General features: G+C 39.0%; 1 protein-coding gene and 1 pseudogene across 1 annotated transcript; both read left to right on the top strand.

Annotated features, from left to right (window-relative positions):
• The first annotated feature begins 670 nt into the window (after positions 1-670).
• On the top strand, positions 671-3940 carry LOC137744118 (expansin-A9-like; annotated as a pseudogene).
• Positions 3941-13819: 9879 nt separating this feature from the next.
• LOC137744393 (uncharacterized mitochondrial protein AtMg00810-like) lies at positions 13820-15091 on the top strand. The gene has a single exon (XM_068484217.1). The coding sequence runs from the start codon at positions 13820-13822 to the stop codon at positions 15089-15091; it is 1272 nt and encodes a 423-aa protein (XP_068340318.1).
• Positions 15092-20744: the final 5653 nt, after the last annotated feature.

The raw sequence follows: 20744 nt of genomic DNA, 5'->3' as shown, positions 1-20744 counted from the left end.
TTTGGGTACATATCGGGCTAGGGTTGGCGAGACCACCGCGAAGGTCGGGACCCCTCTTGGATCTTAGTGGAGATTGGATCTTGATGGAGAGAGGCTAACTATGACGTTCCTGACTGATGAACCCAATTCCACTCAAGGTTGAATGAAAGGACTTGGGAGGACAAAGACAAACAAAGGATCGCAAAGCCGAGCCCGGGGAAGGTCGGTTAATCAGATCTGCTACTATGCTTTTACAATGATTTAGCAGCTTAATTTTATATTTCTGTTATGTTTTGTTTACGGTGGAGGATGATTTCGGTCACACTGATGACCGATAAGTTCAACGGCTAGATCATCTCACCACCGGATGGGTTCCACCATAATTACTTGGGGCAAAAACTAGAGAAATGATGCGATTATACCACAAGTTCAAGAAGCTAATTAATAGAAAATTTCACATGATCCTTGCTGAATTTGTTAATTTATAGAAATTACTATATCTTCGTATCAACTAATTATTATCATTGTTAAATTTTCGGAGCATTGTAACCACCCTAATCACTTACATCCTTCCAAATTCAAGTTAACTGAAATAACCGCAAGGTTGCAAAATAGACATGCCTAAATTCTATAACCATATAAATCCTTGCAGCACAAGAATCTACAGCAAACCAAATTATTAGTTGCGAAATAAAAATTTCTACACACTGATACACAAATAGATATGGCATATGAAGTGTCCTTGCAGGCCCTCTTAGGGTTTGTGACCTTGATTTTTCTTCCTCTGGTGGCTAATGTTGTCCATGCAAGCACTGTATGGAGACTTGCAGCTAAATTATCAGAGGACCATGGATACATGACATTCATACGGTTGCCCGCACCCACAACCGGCCAAGGTTCGGTGGTGGCCTTTGGAAGCATGCTCATGCCACATTCTATGAAGGCGGCCCGGGAACCTTTGTTATGAATTAATGCTAATTCTATATCGTTCATTCAAAAGCTTCTAGGATTCAATGACCATCTTCCGGCAATTAAAATAAAAAAAGAAACCTTGTTTAAGGGGATCGATCACGTACCAACTAGGTCTTACCTAGTGGCTTTTTTTTTCTTACCAGTCAGTGTTGTGAAAAACTAACATTGATAGCCTAGACGGCTTTTTGGGCGACTATATAAAGAAACACCTATATATGTCCAACAGGAATGGGCTATAAACTAACTTAGGAATCGGGAGGCGCGCCTAAGCACTTGAGGTGTTGTTAAAGCGCCACCGAGGTGTTTGATTTTTTTTATTTATTTTAAAAAACAAATGAAACCCAAATCGATATCGTTTTGGGCAGAGTTTTTATAAACTAAAACTCTTCTATCTTCTCGCACCTTTCCTTACTTCAAAATTTCAAGTCTTAAGCCAATGCTGCCAACCTCCAATCTCACCCGTCAACCTTCCACAAGTTCACAACAAATTTTAAATTTAAATTTAAGGTTAGAGTTTCTCACCTACATCGAGGCAATGGCGAAATCAGAAATTCTCGGTAAGAGGGGCAAAATTTAAAAAGTTTAGGGTCTCGAAAAAATGTGAACATTCATTTGAGGTCTAAGTCCAGAATTTGCAAGAAGATTATTTGAACTACCCGTAATATTCATAGGAGAATTTGCACTAACCAAAATATTCAAAAGAGGATTTGGACTACTTAAATGGTCAAATGAGGGTTTGAACAACAATATTATTTGAAGGATGATTTAGCACCGTTTGTATCATCATATTACTTAATTGCATAATTAGCAAAGTTTTAAAAGATGCTAAGCTCTAGTTGGGCGGTGGACATGACTTTACACTTAGGCAAGGACTTAGGCAAATTTGAATAAATTTATTATATATCGTATAAATAATTGTCTATTTATTATATAGTATATAATATCCGAAAAACATTGATTATAAAACATATAATATATAAAAATATTGACAATTTTTCTTTATTACTTTGTTGAATTTGATGGTAAGAAAAGAAAAAAAAACAAATAATTACGAGTTCGTAATATTTTATAAATTATTTTTTGAAGCTCGTATAAATTTATAGTAAATTTTAAGATAAATAACAATGTCAAACAAGTGGCTTAAAAAATATTGGAAGAGTGGTCAAATTAATTGGAAAATAATTAAAGAACAAAACAAATTCTAATATAAATAAGCAATAGCAAGTTATGTGGCGCAAATTGATTGGCCAATAATTAAAAAAACAAATTGTAATTTTGAAAGGGCACGTGGGGCGGGATAGGAGAGAGAGAATGTCTCACTCTTCTTCCTTTCTCTTCTTCTTCGTTAGAACTAGAAGGTCCAAAACCCCATTTCCAGAAGCTACAAAATGCAGATCTTCGTTCCTTCTTTCTTTGGCCTAAGTTTTTTTTTTTTGGAAAAAAAGAGAGCCCGCGATCAGCCTGTGATGCAATAGAGCAGGGAAACCCAAAAGGCTAGAAAACTAGATGGAATTTCATCACTTCTGACGAGACCAGAGGGGCGGAACCACTGCTCCTGTGCTTGATTTCCAGTGAGGGGAGGGGCGGCCGCCACTCCTCGCCCTCACGTAACTTTGCCACTGCATCAAGGTTTATGAAAAATTAATACTTTATGCTCCTACCTAGGCAAGGTAATCCATGAAGGTCTTGGCTTTGCCTTCGTTTTTTAAAACATTGTTCCCAATGGTAGGAAACGTTTTTAAGTTTGAATCCCACTTCCTATTGATGATAAATTAAAATCTAGAAAGAAATTACAATCAGAACATCTCGGTTCTCAAGTAATAGACATGAGACCACATTTCAAATCGCGGCCATATTTCAGCCAAAACGCAAAGTTAGACAAGCATTTATATTTCCAACTCGATCCCACTTTGATTATGTATTAAAGATGTGATCAGTTGCTTGTAGTGAGCTTTAAGAAAAACAGATGTAAACATTTTCCATATTCGAAGCAAGTTAGATTCTGTAATTTTTCTTTTGATCCAATCGCCGTCAAAAGGATCATGTATTTTATGCAGCAATAGAGATCAAGAATGGAACTTGCAGAGTTCAAATTCTTGCCTTCCAAAAATTCACGATAACAATGTACAACCCATTAAGACGAAAAATTCACGATGTCAGTTTCATACAAGCCGTGGGACGCTCCTAGGACAACTATTTACGATCCAATCACTTCATTACCACGAACTAGTCATTTTTTTTTCATCTCACTTGGTTGTTTGGAAATTAATTAGAACAAGATAGTAGTATTTTGATGATGACTACGTGCAGGAGGAGCTTGCGGTTATGAGGATGTGATAAAAGAAGGATATGGCCTACACACAGCAGCGTTGAGCGAGGTTTTATTCAACAAAGGGCTGTCTTGTGGAGCATGCTATGAAATCAAATGCGTCGACAACCCTCAGTGGTGCAAGCCAGGACATCCAACTCTCGCGGCGACCAACAACTGCACCCCCCCCAATTGGAACGAGCGAAGTGACAATGGAGGGTGGTGCAACCCTCCACGTGAGCATTTTGATATAGCCAAACCTTCGTTCATCAAAATTGCCGAGTACAAGGCTGGCATTGTTCCGGTCATGTACCGTAGGGTTCCATGCCTGAAGAAAGGAGGAATTAAATTCACAATAACTGGGAATCCATATTTCAACCAAGTGTTGGTGTGGAATGTGGGAGGAGCCGTGGATGTGACCGGAATGCAAGTGAAGGGCAGCAAGAAGCTCAAATGGACAACGATGAAGCGGCTATGGGGTCAGAAGTGGGAAACTGACTCCAAGATGGTTGGCGAGTTCATTGACCTTCCGAGTCAGAGCGAGTGATGGTAGATACTCAACCTCATGGCATGTTGCTCCAAGCAATTGGCAGTTTGGCCAAACCTTCGAAGGCAAGAATTTCAGGTAGAAATAAACTTGTAAATAATGTTAATGTTGTTTGATTTATGGGAAGTGATTTTCACACATCTTCTTTAGCTTTCCACACATTTTTCTTTATTTATAGTCATTAAATTGAATAAATCAAACAAAATCAACATCCAAAATTAAACAGAAGTGTGTAAGAAGCTAAAGATGATGTGTGAAAATTATTTTCCTTATTTTTTATTATGTAAAATTGTAAATATTTGCTTTGTCGGAGATTTACCTCTCATCGTGTAAATAAATAAATAAATATATATATATGTATATATGTTTGTATGTATGTATATATATGTATATATGTTTGTATGTATGTATATATATGTATTTAATGAAAACCATTTTTGAAATCAATTTTCCACTCACCTCCACCTAGCTCTCGCTTGATAGCCCGGTCTTTACCAATCTTGGTTAACTTTGCATCTAGACTGAATCATAATAATAGCACGTCCTGAACTCGGAGACCCAATACACCATTTAATTTTATTTAATCTTATGGTTGCATCTAATTTTCGAGTTAAACTGCTTACGTACTTTGTGTACAGATCAATCCAATTGTAGCTCACCTTCTATAAGAGAATTTCAACATAAGCTACTTGCGTTATTCCCAAAACGAAATGAAATGACAATGGGAAGAATCTGCCCTTTTTCTTTGCACTTCCTTTCCGTTATCGTAAAGCATCCGCATACACTCAATTCCCACATAGAAGTTCATATTTTCAAAATCCACAACAACAATAAATCTGACAACTATTTAAAATTAACCAACAACTTCCAACGTCACTTGACAAAAATCACAGCCAAGGTAAATAATTCTTAAAATTAACAGGTTTACGGTTTTTCTCCGATTTTTATTTCAATGTCTTCAATCCACACTACACCTTAGCTGCTCTACCCTGCGACTTCCTCTGCGTTGTCACTACGAACAAAGATCTCTCACATACAACTCAAAATTCGAATTAAAAAGCTTGACTCTCAAACTTTTCAAAAAAAGAGAAACTTGGAATATGGAATATCCACTTAGATATTCTGGAAGCCCATCAAGAGAGGAATAATTTTCCCTCTTGAGTCGAGACCCAAATTCGGCAAGATTGGCCGGAATAGGCATAAAATGGCCGGGAACCATCGAATTAGAATTTTTGTGTACACTTTGTTTCAACATGTAGGTATGATGTCAAATCTAAGAGGGCCTCGATATGAATCAGAGAGCCTTTGATGTTGCGTTATTTGATTGTCTAGCCTAAACCCCAATCCCTCTATCTAAAACACACCAAAAAGAAGTGATGTCTTCCAGGAAATTAAAAGGATAACCAGAAGAAAAAAAAAAAAAAAGAAAAAAAAAAAAAAAACAAAAACCAAAAAAAACCAAGGATTCGAAAAAAGATTAGGAGTTAAAAACCGTTTCCGATAAGAACAACTCCTACAAATTTGGTTCCCTTATAGGTTAATTGTATAGCCTAATCCAACACTTCCTCTTCTCCTTCTCAAAATTCAAAAATCAAAACGCATAAATAGATGCACCCTAGTCAATTGATCATTAATCAAAGATATAAAATGGCTACACGAGTGAAAAATTACACTCTTTGTTCTCGCCTCAAACAGTGCCCAAAAGTTCACATCATAGCTATCATCGTCTGCATCCCTATCTACGTGCTGGGAATCCTGTTTTTCCACGACCAATATAAGTTGACTCCCGTAGAGCCCTGTTTATGGCTCGACTCTTCCACCGCGAGCAAACTCAACTCGAGTGGCTCCGAGTTAACCGCCACGTGGGACATGACTGTCGTCTCGGAGAACCCTAATCGCGTGCTTGCCATCTCCTTCGACAGCCTGCAAGTCACCATCTCGTACAAAACGGACACCGACGACAACGGCAGAGACGTCTTGCTCACAACGAAGCCGGTGCCGCCTCCTCCTTCGCCTTTAAATACAGAAACCTCGACCGCTCACAGCTTCAAGATCGAAACGGTGTCCGCTTATGTAGGCGATTACGTGGCCAATCAAATCTCCGAAGGGAGAGCTCGTGGATCGGTGAAATTCGTGTTCGGCATGCTAGGTTATTATAGGTACGTCAATACTTCGCGGTGGTATTTGACTAGGCGTAGGTTAGAGTTTGGGGTGTTCTGTTACTGGGTCGAGTTCGGGTTTTCACCGGGTAATTGGACCGGGACGTTGACAACGATGGATGAGTCGAGGGCATGCGTGGATGATCCGATAAGAGTCCATTTCAAGTAGAGATGTGGTTATAACTTATGTTGGTTGCCGTACATTTTGTTAATTAGGGTTTTTTTCTTTCTTTCTTTCCCTTGTTTATTTATTCTTAAAAAGTATGCAGTTAATCCTTGCTTGATTCGTAATGAAAATTATGGTGAAATTGTTCGTGTTTACCTATATCACATTTTTTTGTCCTTAATGTACCTCTATATAAAGCCGTTACCGATCATTTCACCGTCCTTTACCGATAGTTTCGCCGTTCGTTACCAATCCTTTTGCCGTCCATTACCGATTGTTGGAATTCCTTTGTCCCACATCGGCCAGAGGGAAGGAGAAAAAGCAATTTAAAAGGAATTACTTCACTCTAACTAACACCGAGGTCTTTTGTGATAAAACCCCACATCTGGCTGATTGGCCAGGTGGTAAAGTGGGGACAGTATCACTGTTGTTGGATTGGGCCCTCAGTACGTCGACCTAAAAAATTCTACACCGATTGTTTTTGTTCGCGGTGACCGATCGTTTTTGTTTTGCATCGTTTTCGTTTCGCCCACCAAGAGTTTATGCAATGCGTATTTTTTGCTATGCTCTCTAAAACTCGATTTAATCTCATTTTCCCTTTTAAAAAAAAAATACATCCCTTTACATCTGGTAACTCATCCTTTGGAGAATAGAAAACTTCCTCGACAAGTTCAAGGTTGGTTATATACATCCAATCCTCACATGCATTTTCTTAAACCAATAGAAAGAAAAGTGAGAGAATGAGAGCACTCTTTTTTATAGTGAAGATTACTCATCCTTAGAGTGAAAAGATTGAGTTTTAGTTTTCAATGAGAGAAGACTAAACACCACCACCAAAACTGGCCACCCGCCTCCTCTTGAGCAAGAGTGCTCTAGCTTATCACTCTTACTCATCATCGATCCATACCTTAATTTTAAGATGGATTACAGCGATTTGATCCTCATGAAGATGTGTACATGGGCAATCTACTCATCCAATTCTTAGATGCGGCCAACAAATATTCAAACGTGTTTGACACACCCTAACCCGATTAGCCGTCAAACAAGATGTGCCAGCCATCACAAAAGTATTGACGAAGCCATAGGTAAAGATTAAAAACTGTGTGACAATTAGAACCAAGGAGCTCAATTTATTAAAATAACTAAAATTATTTTGCAAGGAAGGTCAAACTACAAATAACCTCCCCCTGGAGACTCTGTAAGGTTTTTCTCTTTTATTACATGTCACATGAGTTAAGTGCATATAGTCAGGGGCGGATCTATTGCGGGACTTGGGTGGTCTCGGGACCACCTGGAAGCTCAGATAATTGGCTGTGAGGACTTCCAAGGGCCACCCAAGTCTGGGCAGTGGTGGAGGGGAAAAGCAGCGGCTGCTTCTAGCTTTCTGTCAAATCAGAAGAAGAGAAGAAGAAGACTATTTACTTTTTAAACGGCATCCTAGGTCACGACGTCACGTAGAGCATTAAGTAAAACGGTGAGTATTGATTTATTGTTTGAGAACACCATCCTAGATCATGTGGAAGGCTGAGAGCCTCACCATTTTTCATTAAAAAAAAATAAAATAAAATAACAGACAAAACAAAAAGGGTTCGATTTTCAAACAATTCCACTCCACCCAAATTAACTCCCTAGTCCCAAATCCCCGTTCCCTAATATTCCCACCCCACCCAACCAAAGGCCACCATCTCTTCTCCGTTCTCTTCTTCAGCCTTCACATACATTTTAAGATTAACTTGATATTTATATTCATTCAATGCATTTAAGAAGTGACTTTTCTCAATTGTAAGGGATTAGTGATCTTACTAAAAGAAGGGTAAAAAAAGGGTTGCATCAAATTGTTGTCTATATTAAGATTAAGAATAAAAAGTTGTCGCTGATCGTTTAATGTTTCAATGTTATTTTCATCTAATTTTTTTATCTTTATATTAGGACCACCCAATGTTAAAATCCTGGATCCACCACTGCATATAGCAGTAGTAAATCTAACAGTATGCGCAATAGTGATGTTTGACTATAACCGTAAGTTCAGTTTTTTATTAGTACAATTAGATAAACATTTATCTGGTGAAGTGTGAGTGGATCATAAACATTTTTCTAGTAAAAAAATTTCAATTGACTAGCCCTCATTTTTGAAAGCTCATAGTTTAAAACTACATAATTGTTTCTACCATAATATAGAAAATACAGTCGGTCATAAATAAAAAATCATACCTGATAATAGTGGCAAATCCAGGATTGAACCTTAGGGGCCTCAGTGTTAAATACAAGTGTTCTCTATAAAAACAAAGTGCGAGTACGCAAAAAAAAAAAAAAAATCAGTTTATTCGCTGAGGCATTTCGTCGAACGCTTGATTGGCTTGTTGTCACCAACTAAACTATGTTGAACACATGTCAACATATATTGGCATATGCCAAAGCAATCTAATGAGTGATATAAAGAGAATTTATCGAGTGCTGCTGAAGCAACCTGTCAAGATATGCCTAACATGCATTACATTAAACATTTAGTAAGAACAAAAGAAATATGTACCAAACATTTGGTCCCTATTTCCACCCACCGTTGTCTGAGGAACTGCAATACATTACTAGCATCTACTAGTGCCAATACATGCACATGTCTCTATAGGGTGTCTACTTGTGTATCTAGCATTTACTAGAAATATTAAAACATTTAATTATCCTACATCGTAGATAGATCTATACTGAATAAATGACAACCATTTGGTGAAAATAAATCACAATATAAATATAAATCAATTTAGTGTCATCTACTCATTACAATTTCAAATCTAGTCTCGTTCAAGACCTTACCAAAAACATGTAAGTTTAACAAAATATGTTCATCAAAACATTTGGAAAGGCATCCAGTCACAAAAACTTGGATCGTTCTTCCACAACATGTGCCTTCCTTTCGTTATGATTAGTTGAGCTTGCACCTTTAATAATACCTTTAGTCACTTTACTAAACAAATAAGGTTTTTCTAAGTGTAAACTCGTTTATTTCCTCCGATTTGTGAAAATGTAGTGCCTCACATGATTCGGGACATGGAAGAACATTAGGGTAGGTCACACACCGACGTACGGATGTCATGCACAGTCACACGCCACCTTGCCGCCAGTGAACGCATCGCCGTTGTCGTCGCTGTCGCTTGGGAATGTGCCATTAGGTTTCAATGAGATACATCTTTATTTTTCCATTTTCCTTGTTATGCAGGAAGGATGATCAGCACATGAACATCTTAATATGGCTTCCCCTTACTATTTCTTTGCATGACGAACACACCTCTTTAAATTGTCACAGAAAAGGGAACATTTGGCTTTTGGTTTTCATCAATTGTCGTGGCACTAGTAGAAAATATTATTTGCGCGACAAAATTTTACGCGACGAAGCAAAATTTGTCACTATAGATAGTCGAGCGCGAAGAATGCGAGAGACTGTTGCGCAATATTGTCAAACATTGCGCAACGACAATTTTTATCTCAGAAAAGATCTTTGCACGACGAAAAAACAACATCGTCGCGCAAACTGCGGGAAAAAATGCAGATAAGTCTTTTTTTCTTTTTTTTTTCTTTTTTTTGCGGAAAAAACAATGCTACGACGAAACATTTCCCACTGAAGTGTGGCACAACAAAATGTCCGTCGCACATGTTTTTTACTCATGGTTAGTTTTCTGAGTCAAAGGATTCAATGCCATTGAATCAGAGAAATCAATGCGGCATTTATTGAGGGATTTTGCGCGGCGAATTGTTCGCCGGGTAAGGTGGCGAAGCTTCCTATAAATAACTAGTTTCGCTGTCGATATTTCTCAAACCTTTTCCTGGATTACAATTGTAGTTGTTATTTAAATTTAAGCGTAATGGCAGACTCATGTGATCGTCCGTTAATAATAATGGAGGGTGAAAGTTTCGGAAAAGGTAATACCTAGCAAATTATGTGTTTTGTATACAGTTTATATTTTGCATTATTATTTTTATATATATATTTTTTAGTAGACAAGAAAAAAAAAAAAAAAAAAAGCTGCCTCTGTGGTCCGATACGGTTTTGGTGGGAGCCGCTGGCCCTCCTCCTACATGGGGTACTCATTATTCCCGATTCCATCCAAACCGTATACCCTTTTTCTAGTTACTGGTTATCCATAGGCGTCCCCTTAGTTCTCGACGTCCACTGCCACACTCCACCCCTTCTCCCTATCGTTTCAACCTCACCAACAGCCCCTCACCCTTCGTATAGCACCGCCCACCTTCAGTGCTCCTAAATACATGAAGATTGAGTTAACCTGGTTTTTCAATGAAGATTGAGTTAACCTGGTTTTTCAATGATCTTTGGGTTTCATTGGCTACCACTTCAAGAACAAGATCATTATTGGATGTGTCATCATTATGTTGGAGGTCATCATTATGTTGAAGGTCATCATTTTGTTGCTTTCGGTTCTCCCATATAGATAATAGATTAAGATTAGTGGGATTGGATGTGTCATCATTATGTTGGAGGTCATCATTATGTTGGAGGTCATCATTTTGTTGCTTTCGGTTCTCCCATATATGTTGCATTGTGTAATGGTTTCAGATATGAAATATACATAAAAACACTCAACATGGTATCAGAGCGGGCATCATCCTGAGCCAGTTCTGTATATCGAATCTGCTGTGTTTATTTTTCAAAAACAATGGCAGATGGAAGTATCATTGCTTCTTCATCTGGAAGCGCTTCTGAAATGGATATCAATCCAAACCAACGACTCAGTTCAGTATTATTGAATGAGTTTAATTATTTGCCATGGGCAAGGGCTGTTAGTCTTGCTCTCGGTGGAAGATCCAAACTCGGTTTCATCAATGGCAGTCAACCTGCACCAGATGCTTCTTCTCCAGAATATGGAGGGTGGCTATGTAAAGATCAACTGGTCATGTCATGGTTGTTAAATTCTATGGAAAGGAATATTGCTGAAATCTTCAGCTATTCCGAGTCGTCTCTCATCCTTTGGACCACCGTGAAGGAGATGTATGGAAATCAAAACAATGCAGCTCGCATCTTTCAACTCAAGAAGGATATCTCCAACATACAGCAAGAAGGTAAAAGCTTTGTTCAACATCTTGGTTCTTTGAGAAGCATGTGGAATGAGTTAGATGTGTACAGACCTCACACAACTGATCTCTCTGTGCTCCTTAAAAGAACTGAAGAAGATAAAATTTTTCAATTATTGTCTAGCTTGAGCTCAGAATATGAGGATTTGAGAAGTCACATTCTCATGAACTCGGAGCTACCATCCTTCACTAGTATCTGTGCAACTATCCAACGTGAGGAAGTAAGGAGAAAAGTCATGAACAATGGTATAAAAACCAACGTGACAGAAGCTAGGGCTTACCTGACAAATGAAAAAAGATATAAAGGAAAAAACCCTCATTTAAAGTGCCTACATTGTGACAACATCGGGCATGTGAGAGACAAGTGCTGGATCCTACATCCAGAACTCAAACCTGACTTCATGAAGGATAAATCCGCACCAAAGACAAGTCGAGCACACCCTCGTGCCAACACTGCAACATCTTCATCTATCAACAATGTTGATACCTATCAACAGTTCACTGCAAATCCTGCCATCCTTTTAAATGAGTTCGCAGCGTATCTCCAAAAAAAGAAGGGAAAAGAGGATGGATCGGTTAATCATGAAGATGGAAGTACTACTGTATTGATGGGCAAATTTGCAGGTTTTTTAGCTGATGCTGATTATGTACCTCAGACAGACTTGAAAGGTATCGTAACTGCTTTCCAAACTGCTCTTAAAATAAATGAGTTACATGATTTTTGGGTTGTAGATTCTGGTGCCACAGACCATATGACTAATCAAATGTCAAAGTTACATAGATTTGAGAAACTACATAATCCTTCACATGTATCTGTTGCTAATGGTGAAGGTGCTAGGATTGTAGGAAAGGGAAAAATCCACCTGATATCTGATCAAATAGAGTCTATGGCCCTATATGTCCCATCATTTCCATTTCAACTTCTCTCAGTGGGAAGAATCACAAATTCCTTAAATTGTTTGGCCATTTTTTCACCAAAAACTGTCATTTTTCAGGATTGTATAACCAAGAGGACGATTGGTGAGGGGTTTTACCTTGATGGTCTCTATTACATATCAAAAAGCTCTTCCTGTGGGTTCCATGCCAAGTCAAAGTCCATACATACCTCCATTCAAGCTTCCACCTTGTGGCACCAACGACTAGCTCATCCATCTCAACCTATCTTATCCACCTTATTTCCTGACTTAGGCAAAGAATCAACCCACTGTGAAACTTGTCATTTGTCAAAGGCAACAAGACTACCTCTAGGGTCTTCGATGTCTAGAGTTTCTCATCTTTTTGAGCTTGTACACTCTGATATATGGGGACCAACAAATGAATCTTTTGATGGTTATAAATATTTCATAACTTTTGTTGATGATTATTCAAGAGCCACCTGGTTATATTTGTTAAAATCAAAAAATGAGGTGATGGAAGTGTTTAAGGACTTTCACAACCTTGTCAAAAATCATTTTTCTTCTCAAATCAAAACCCTAAGGTCTGATAATGGCACAGAATACATGTCCCAAGTCATGACTCAATATTTGAGCAACAATGGCATCATACATCAAACTAGCTGTGTTGGCACACCCCAACAAAATGGTGTTGCCGAGAGAAAAAACCGAGATCTCCTTGAAAAAACTAGGGCATTGATGTTACAAATGAATGTACCAAAACGTTTTTGGTCTCAAAGCGTCATGACAGCAGCTTACCTGATCAACAGATTACCTAGTAGGGTTTTGGGGTTCAAATCCCCAATGGAGATAGTCAAGAACATAAAGGTGGACTTGTCTCACCTTAAAGTCTTTGGATGCATCTATTTTGTTCATGTTCAATCATTACATCGAGACAAACTTGATCCTAGGGCAACTAAATGCATTTTCCTTGGCTACTCGTCCACACAAAAAGGGTATAAGTGTTATAATCCACAACTTAAGAGATTAATTGTTTCAAAGGATGTTCAATTTCATGAAACTAACTCTTATTACAGTAAGTCTCTGGATAGTACAAGTCAGGGGGAGATTATCTTGGACATGTTTCCACTGCCAAGGACTGAGATACTCAACAATGCGGGTGATCAAACTCACACAATGGATCTTGTGGCTCCAAATCAACCGGATTCATATGACGACAGCAACATGCCTGTAGAAGATGAAACTCTACGTAGTATTGGTCCTGAAGAACCTTCAGAAGAGTCTCTTCCTACCATACCTCGACGAAATCCAACTCGTGAGAGGCACCCACCAGCAAGACTGCAAGACTTTGTTACGTACAAGCTCAAGCACCCCTTATCCAACTACTGTTCTTATCAAAAGTTGTCACATAATTACACTGCCTATTTGAGTAATATATCTGCGCATGAAGAGCCTCAATCATTTCAAGAAGCTAACCAATTCCAAGTGTGGCAGCAAGCAATGCAGGATGAACTGCATGCACTAGATCAACATAAAACCTGGAGCATTGTGCCACTGCCCAAAGGAAAGAAGATAGTAGGCTGCAGGTGGATATACAAGATTAAATTCAACTCGGATGGGTCTATTGAAAGACACAAGGCATGATTAGTGGCCCGTGGCTTCACTCAAACATTTGATGTGGATTACAAGGAAACCTTTGCCCCCGTTGCAAAGATGAACACAGTGCGCGTACTCTTGTCTGTGGCTATCAACAAAGGATGGCCTATGTATCAAATGGATGTAAAAAACGCCTTCTTACATGGTGAGCTTGAAGAAGACGTCTACATGAGATTACCACCGGGTCACTCTCAAAGTCATAAACAGGATGTTGTGTGTAAACTGCACAAATCAATTTATGGTCTTAAACAATCACCGAGAGCCTGGTATGCTAAGCTCAGTTCAGTCCTTATCAGTGTTGGTTTTGGAAGAAGCAATGCGGACTCCTCTTTATTTGTACGCTCAGGCACCGCTGATACATTGGTTGTTCTTGTGTATGTTGATGACTTGATTATCACCGGAGATAACCCTGAAGAAATCAAAGAACTCAAGCACTCCCTTCAGCAACGCTTTGCAATAAAAGATCTTGGTGTTCTGAGATACTTCCTTGGCATCGAAATGGCTACATCTCACAAGGGCTTCTTCCTTAACCAGCGCAAATATGTTCTGGATCTCCTTAAGGAAGCAAACATGAGTGATGCTAAACCAGTCCCTACACCTCTTGACATTAAACTTAAAGTCAGCTTAGAGGGTCAATCTCTTCCAAACATAAGTTATTATCAGCGGTTGGTTGGTAAGTTGATATACCTGACCATCACAAGGCCCGACATTACCTATGCTGTCAGTATTGTTAGCCAATTTATGCACTCTCCCACGATGGAGCACTTTAACCTAGTCAAAAGGATACTTCGGTATCTAAAAGGTTCTGTGGGACGTGGTATAATCATGAAGAAAAATGCAAGCACTCAGATTACAGGTTATTGTGATGCAGATTGGGCTGGCAATTCCATTGATCGTAAGTCTACAACGGGATTTTGCACGTTTGTGGGAGGCAACCTTGTCTCATGGAAAAGCAAAAAACAAACTGTCGTTGCAAGATCCAGTGCTGAGGCAGAATATCGGGCAATGGCATCTACTGCGTGTGAACTAATCTGGCTCAAAGGTTTACTGTGTGACTTAGGTGTTTTCAATCATCAATCCATGTCCCTTTTCTGTGACAATCAGGCTGCAATGCACATTGCTTCCAACCCAGTTTTTCATGAGAGAACCAAGCACATTGAAGTCGATTGTCACTATGTTCGTACACAAGTTCAATCTCAGGTTATCCAAACGCATTTTGTAAGGAGCTCGGATCAACTTGCGGACCTATTCACAAAATCATTGGCCTCTCATCAGTTTCAGCTTCTTCTTGGCAAGCTTGGATCTATCAACCTTTTGGATCCAGCTTGAGGGGGAGTATTGGATGTGTCATCATTATGTTGGAGGTCATCATTATGTTGACGGTCATCATTTTGTTGCTTTCGGTTCTCCCATATAGATAATAGATTAAGATTAGTGGGATTGGATGTGTCATCATTATGTTGGAGGTCATCATTATGTTGGAGGTCATCATTTTGTTGCTTTCGGTTCTCCCATATATGTTGCATTGTGTAATGGTTTCAGATATGAAATATACATAAAAACACTCAACAATCATGGAATTCCAAGTCGATGGCAGTACCTACCTCTTGGTTGGCCTGCAATCCATTGACTCTCCAACCTATTTGCCTTCGATACCTTCAGTATCTTAATTGTTGGATACGGGTCCCTTGTTGGTCTCCATAATGAGTGCTCGTTCACTTCTTGAGGTGGTCCATACCATTCCACTACCAATTGGTCTCATTATGGCCAATAACTCTGAGCTTTTTGCTGCTCTCACTGGTCTTCCCCTACAGTGGACCATTGACAATTGAATCACCTTGTTGCTGAGTAGCAAACCGGTGAATGTTCAACCATATTGTTACGCCCATGTTCAAAAGGCTTAAATTGAACGACAGGTGGATGAAATGTTGGCTGCAAACATTATTCACCCCAATTGAAGTCCTCTTTCTTCCCTTGCCTTACTGGTCCACAAACATAACCATACTTGGTGTTTTTGCGAGGATTATAGAGGCCTTAATCTCGTGACGATCAAATTCCCTTTTCCCGTTCTGACTATTGATGAGTTGTTAGACGAACTTCGGGGTGCTCAAATTATCTCCAAATTAGATCTCAGGTCGGGATTTCACTAAATCCGTATGTACAAACCCGACATACCAAAAATGGCATTTCGCACACATGATGGACATTTTGAATTCTTAGTGATGCCTTTGGAGCTCTGCAATGCCCCTTCCACATTTCAAACCAAAATGAATTCCATCTACAAGCCTTTTCTATGTAAATTTGTTCTAGTTTTTTCTTTTTACGTTATACTCATCTTCAGTCCGGATTTATATATGCACCTAAAACATTTTACCTCTATGTTTGATGTTCTACGATATCACGGCTTGAAAGTCAAAGCCTCTAAGTGCTCTGGGCAATCTATGGTGGCATGCCGCATACCTCAACCATATCATCTCGAATACTTATCGGGTTCCACGAATACAGCATAAATGCCTTGTCTAGGCGACATGAGTGCTTGGTTCTTATGGGTCTTTCCCAGCCTTTTTTTTTTACAGTAAATCTAAGATCTAAGCAGAATATGCGAAGAATACAGAGGCTTCTTCGATTCTTCAAGCCTTACAGAACAATCGGCCCACTCACTTTCATTTTTCTCTTCACGGGGATCTTTTATATTACAAAGATGGCATATATGTTGCAGCTTCTCTCCTTTTCGTTATAGTATCTTGGAGGACTTCCACTGTGTTCCCACTGTCATAAACTCGGGCCTCCTTCACACCTACAAACGCGTTGGTTGAAATTTCAATTGGCCAGGTTTAAGGAAGGAAGTTAAGTCCTTCGTTGCTAGCTGTGATACATGCCAGCGAACAAGTTACGGAACTATTAAACCACAGAGTTTGGTTCAGCCACTTCCAATTCCATCTAAAATATGGATACACATTGTTATGGATTTTATCGAATGCCTTCCCTCTACACAGGGACGCAATGCAATATTGGTTGTAGTCGATCACCTCTCCGAGTATGCGCATTTCATACTCGTCAAACATCCATATTCTGCGGCTAAGGTGGCTGAAGATTTTCTTTGTGGGGCGTTCCACCTTCGTGGCATGCCCGCAACAATTGTAAGTTACCGTGACCCCATCTTCATTAGTCACTTCTAGGAATCCTTCTTCAAGTTGCACGATTCTTAGCTCTGTCACAACTTGGCCTCTACCACCCTCAGTTCGATGGCCAAACGGAGGTATTGAATGGAACGTTGGCACATTACCTGCGTAGCTTGGTCGGTGATAAACCAATGTCTTGTGTTAAATGGTTTTCGTGGGCTGAATGGTGGTACAATATTACCTTTCATTCGGCCACCCAAATGACTCCCTTTGAAGCTGTCTATTGTCACCCTCCACTGCGAGTCACGTCTTATATAATTACCTGGTTCACCAATTCACCTTGTGAATGTTGTGCCAAAAATTGGTATGTTTTAAATTTATACTCTCAAGCGCACAAATCTATTGAAATATAAAGGAGTGTAAGTACGTGGTCGAATCCACAGAAATTTATTAAAATGATGGAAAACCTAATCAAACCCGAATTAACTTAATACTAACTTAGTTGTAGAAAAGTAGTTGTGTTGAGCAAGCTAATCACGTGAATATGAAATTAGTGAAGAAAACAAATGAGAAAATTAACCAAGGTATCGGCCATTCCCATTAATCCATAAATTCCTAATTATTTATCTAACAATTCCTAGCTCACAAAGTAGCATTAATCATATTAAATTCTTCTTCGCTTAAAGATATAAATTCGAAGCATCACATGTAAACTAATCATTGAACTACATAAGATCAAAGCATGCTAAGCATCCTATGTGAAGAATAATATTTGAATGATACAAGATCAAAGTTTGATAAGAATTACAAAACCAAGCATGGTTCAATGAAGTTTGGCTTCAAAACTATCAAGAATGCATGACATTAAAAATGAAAAGAACAAATACTTCCTTTAACCGTTTGAAGCAAGAATCATAGGCATTAATAAGATCATCAAGGGAATTGAAGAGCTAACGGAAACGAAACTTATTTCATAATGGTTGTTTCCTCCTTAACTAGGGTTAAGGAGTTTAGCCACTCATAGTAACAAAATACATAAACTAAAGTGTTTTTAAGACATGGAAAAGGAGATAAAACAAAGGACAAACTGAAATAGAATGACTCTCCTCTCCCCCGTTTTCTGCAGATCCTCTCTGTTATAAGAGAGCTGGAAGTCCAAGTATTGCAATTATTTGGCAGCCACAACTTGCTTGTAGTGGGTGAATTTTTTCCTCCTTTTCTTTTACTTCCATCACTTCTTGTCTTCACGCATGATGAATTCCACCTCCTTCTGCCATTTAGTCAACAACCACAGCAGGTTTATTACTCTCCCTCGTTGCTCCCAACTCTTCTTTCATCCATAGAGGCTAGAAATCCAACTTATGCATTTATTGGGCAAGCACACAGAACGCTACAGTGAATAGATTATCCCCAAATATGGATATGTTACATTAGACACAATTTGGAGAAACTTTCATGAAAAAGTCATTTTCATTTGAGCACTTTAAGTTGACATTTTGAGCCCTACAAAGATCATGAGCTGCGAATCTGAGCATCTGTCGGTGTGGGATGCACTGGGAATGCTACAGAGCTTAGATTGGCGCCAATTTTGAATATGTTGGAGTAGACATAATCTGAACCAACTTCCATGGATAAGTCATCTATATCCGAGCGATCTACATTGATGGTTCGAGGCCTGGGAGTTGACTGATGAACAGGAGCTGCTAATTCCCGCTTTCTGCCACAACTTGCATGCAGCCATGCATGTGTCAATTACCTAAAATGAAAAGCACCTTCTACGAATCTGATATCAGAGCTTACAAGTGTGAATGAGAAGAAAGAGAAGTTTATTTATACTTGACATAAAATAAGACAAACTATCTTAAATTAACTGAACAGAGGACTAAAAATTCTAAACTTAGTTGAAGTTGTGACATAAAATGTGCTCATCAGGGGACACCACCCTTCGTGACTGTGATGCCTTTCTCCTTCACCTTTGTGAGAACCTGCAGATTGCTCAAGACAGAATGCGCCACTATGCTAGAAATACTTGACATAAAATAAGACAAACTAACTTAAATTAACTAAACAGAGGACTAAAAGGCCTAAACTTAGTAGTTGAAGATGTGACATAAAATGTGCTCATCAATGGACACTACCCTTCGTGACCGTGATGCCTTGCTCCGTCACCTTTGTGAGAACCTGTAGATTGCTCAAGACAGAATGCGCCACTATGCTAGAAATACTTGACATAAAATAAGACAAACTAACTTAAATTAACTAAACAGAGGACTAAAAGGCCTAAACTTAGTAGTTGAAGATGTGACATAAAATGTGCTCATCAATGGACACTACCCTTCGTGACCGTGATGCCTTGCTCCGTCACCTTTGTGAGAACCTGTAGATTGCTTAAGACATAATGCGCCACTATGCTAGAAATACTTGACATAAAATAAGACAAACTAACTTAAATCAATTGAACAGATGACTAAAAAGTCTAAACTTAGTAGTTGAAGATGTGACATAAAATGTGCTCATCAGTGGACTGTAATGCATTGCTCAGCCACCTTCGTGAGAACCTGCAGATTGCTCAAGACAGAATGCGGCACTATGCTAGAAAATTTTTTTGAGTGAGAATTCACGGTTGGCGATTGGGTCTTCCTCCTCTCACAACTATCGCCAATCCTCTATCAGTCACACCAACTGCCCCAAACTTGCACCCACTTATTATGGTCCTTACAAAGTCCTTGCTCGTGTGAGGAAAGTAGCCTATACTTTGGATTTGCCTCCAGAATCTTGCATTCACCCCACCTTTCGTGTCTCTCTTCTTAAGCCTAAGTTGGGCTCTCATGTGGTTCCTTCCTCTGTGCTTCCACCCATGTTAGACACGGGACTTTCGGCTTGGACACTGGAAATTTTTTTGCAGCGTGGGATGTTCAAACGCGGCAACCATGCGGTCACTCGCTGACTTCAACGCTTTAGGATAAGCTTCTTCTTAGGGGGGAGGATTGTTAGGACCTTGACTTAATGTTTAACGAGGTTTAGTGTTTCGGTTTACTTTTTCTTCTTTGATGTCCGTAACTTTGTGGTCTCTTGGGCAGGTATGCTCTAGATGACTTGGCTCTGGAGCCCATGTATATCTCAGTTTGTGGCAGAATGGCAATAAAATGGCATCTGGTGGATCCTTTCGGCATGGAAAGGGTTTTTACACCATCTTCCTGCAATTTTGCTTTTAAAGCACCGATTCCAAATAGGTACTCCGACTTCCTCGTTGACTCTCTCATTCACTGAAACAATTTTGCACCTTATCTAGTGCGAAGAGTGAAGAAGAGAACTTATATTTGTAACGAAAACTTTTATTCAATCTCTGAGCTTAGTGTCTTCGTGTTTGCTCTCCTATCTCTATTCTGGTACGGTACAAACCAGCTCACCACTAGATGGGTTCCACCGTAAGTTCTTGTTTAATCTCAGCCATCACTCTTAATCTAACGATTGAATTCTTGTGTTTAAAGTTGTCTAAAATATGGTGCCATAGATCATTCCCGATCAATGGTTGAAATTAGACACAAGTTTATGTTTCTCTGTCATATTTGTCAATATTCCAACATTTCTGGATAAAGAGAGCACAACATTGTCCATCAGGTTGAAGAATTATATATATGCATATATCAACTATTCTTCTAAGCAGCCCGTAATAAGGGATTAAAATGAGAATCATAGAGCCAACGCTCTTAAAATATAAAAAGATTTTTGTATCTAACAAAGGAGTTTAATCCATTACATTACCATAAAGAAGGGCATCAGGAGGCTATACCCCCTCATAAATCCTTACATCCATGTAATCTGAGTCCATAAAACAACAGTTCAACAAAATAATAGTT

The sequence above is a fragment of the Pyrus communis genome, chromosome 9 (genome assembly GCF_963583255.1).
Source record: "Pyrus communis chromosome 9, drPyrComm1.1, whole genome shotgun sequence".
Classification (NCBI taxonomy): domain Eukaryota; kingdom Viridiplantae; phylum Streptophyta; class Magnoliopsida; order Rosales; family Rosaceae; genus Pyrus; species Pyrus communis.
The sequence above is the reverse complement of the archived record's forward strand: the minus strand, read 5'-3'. Positions and strand labels throughout refer to the sequence as shown.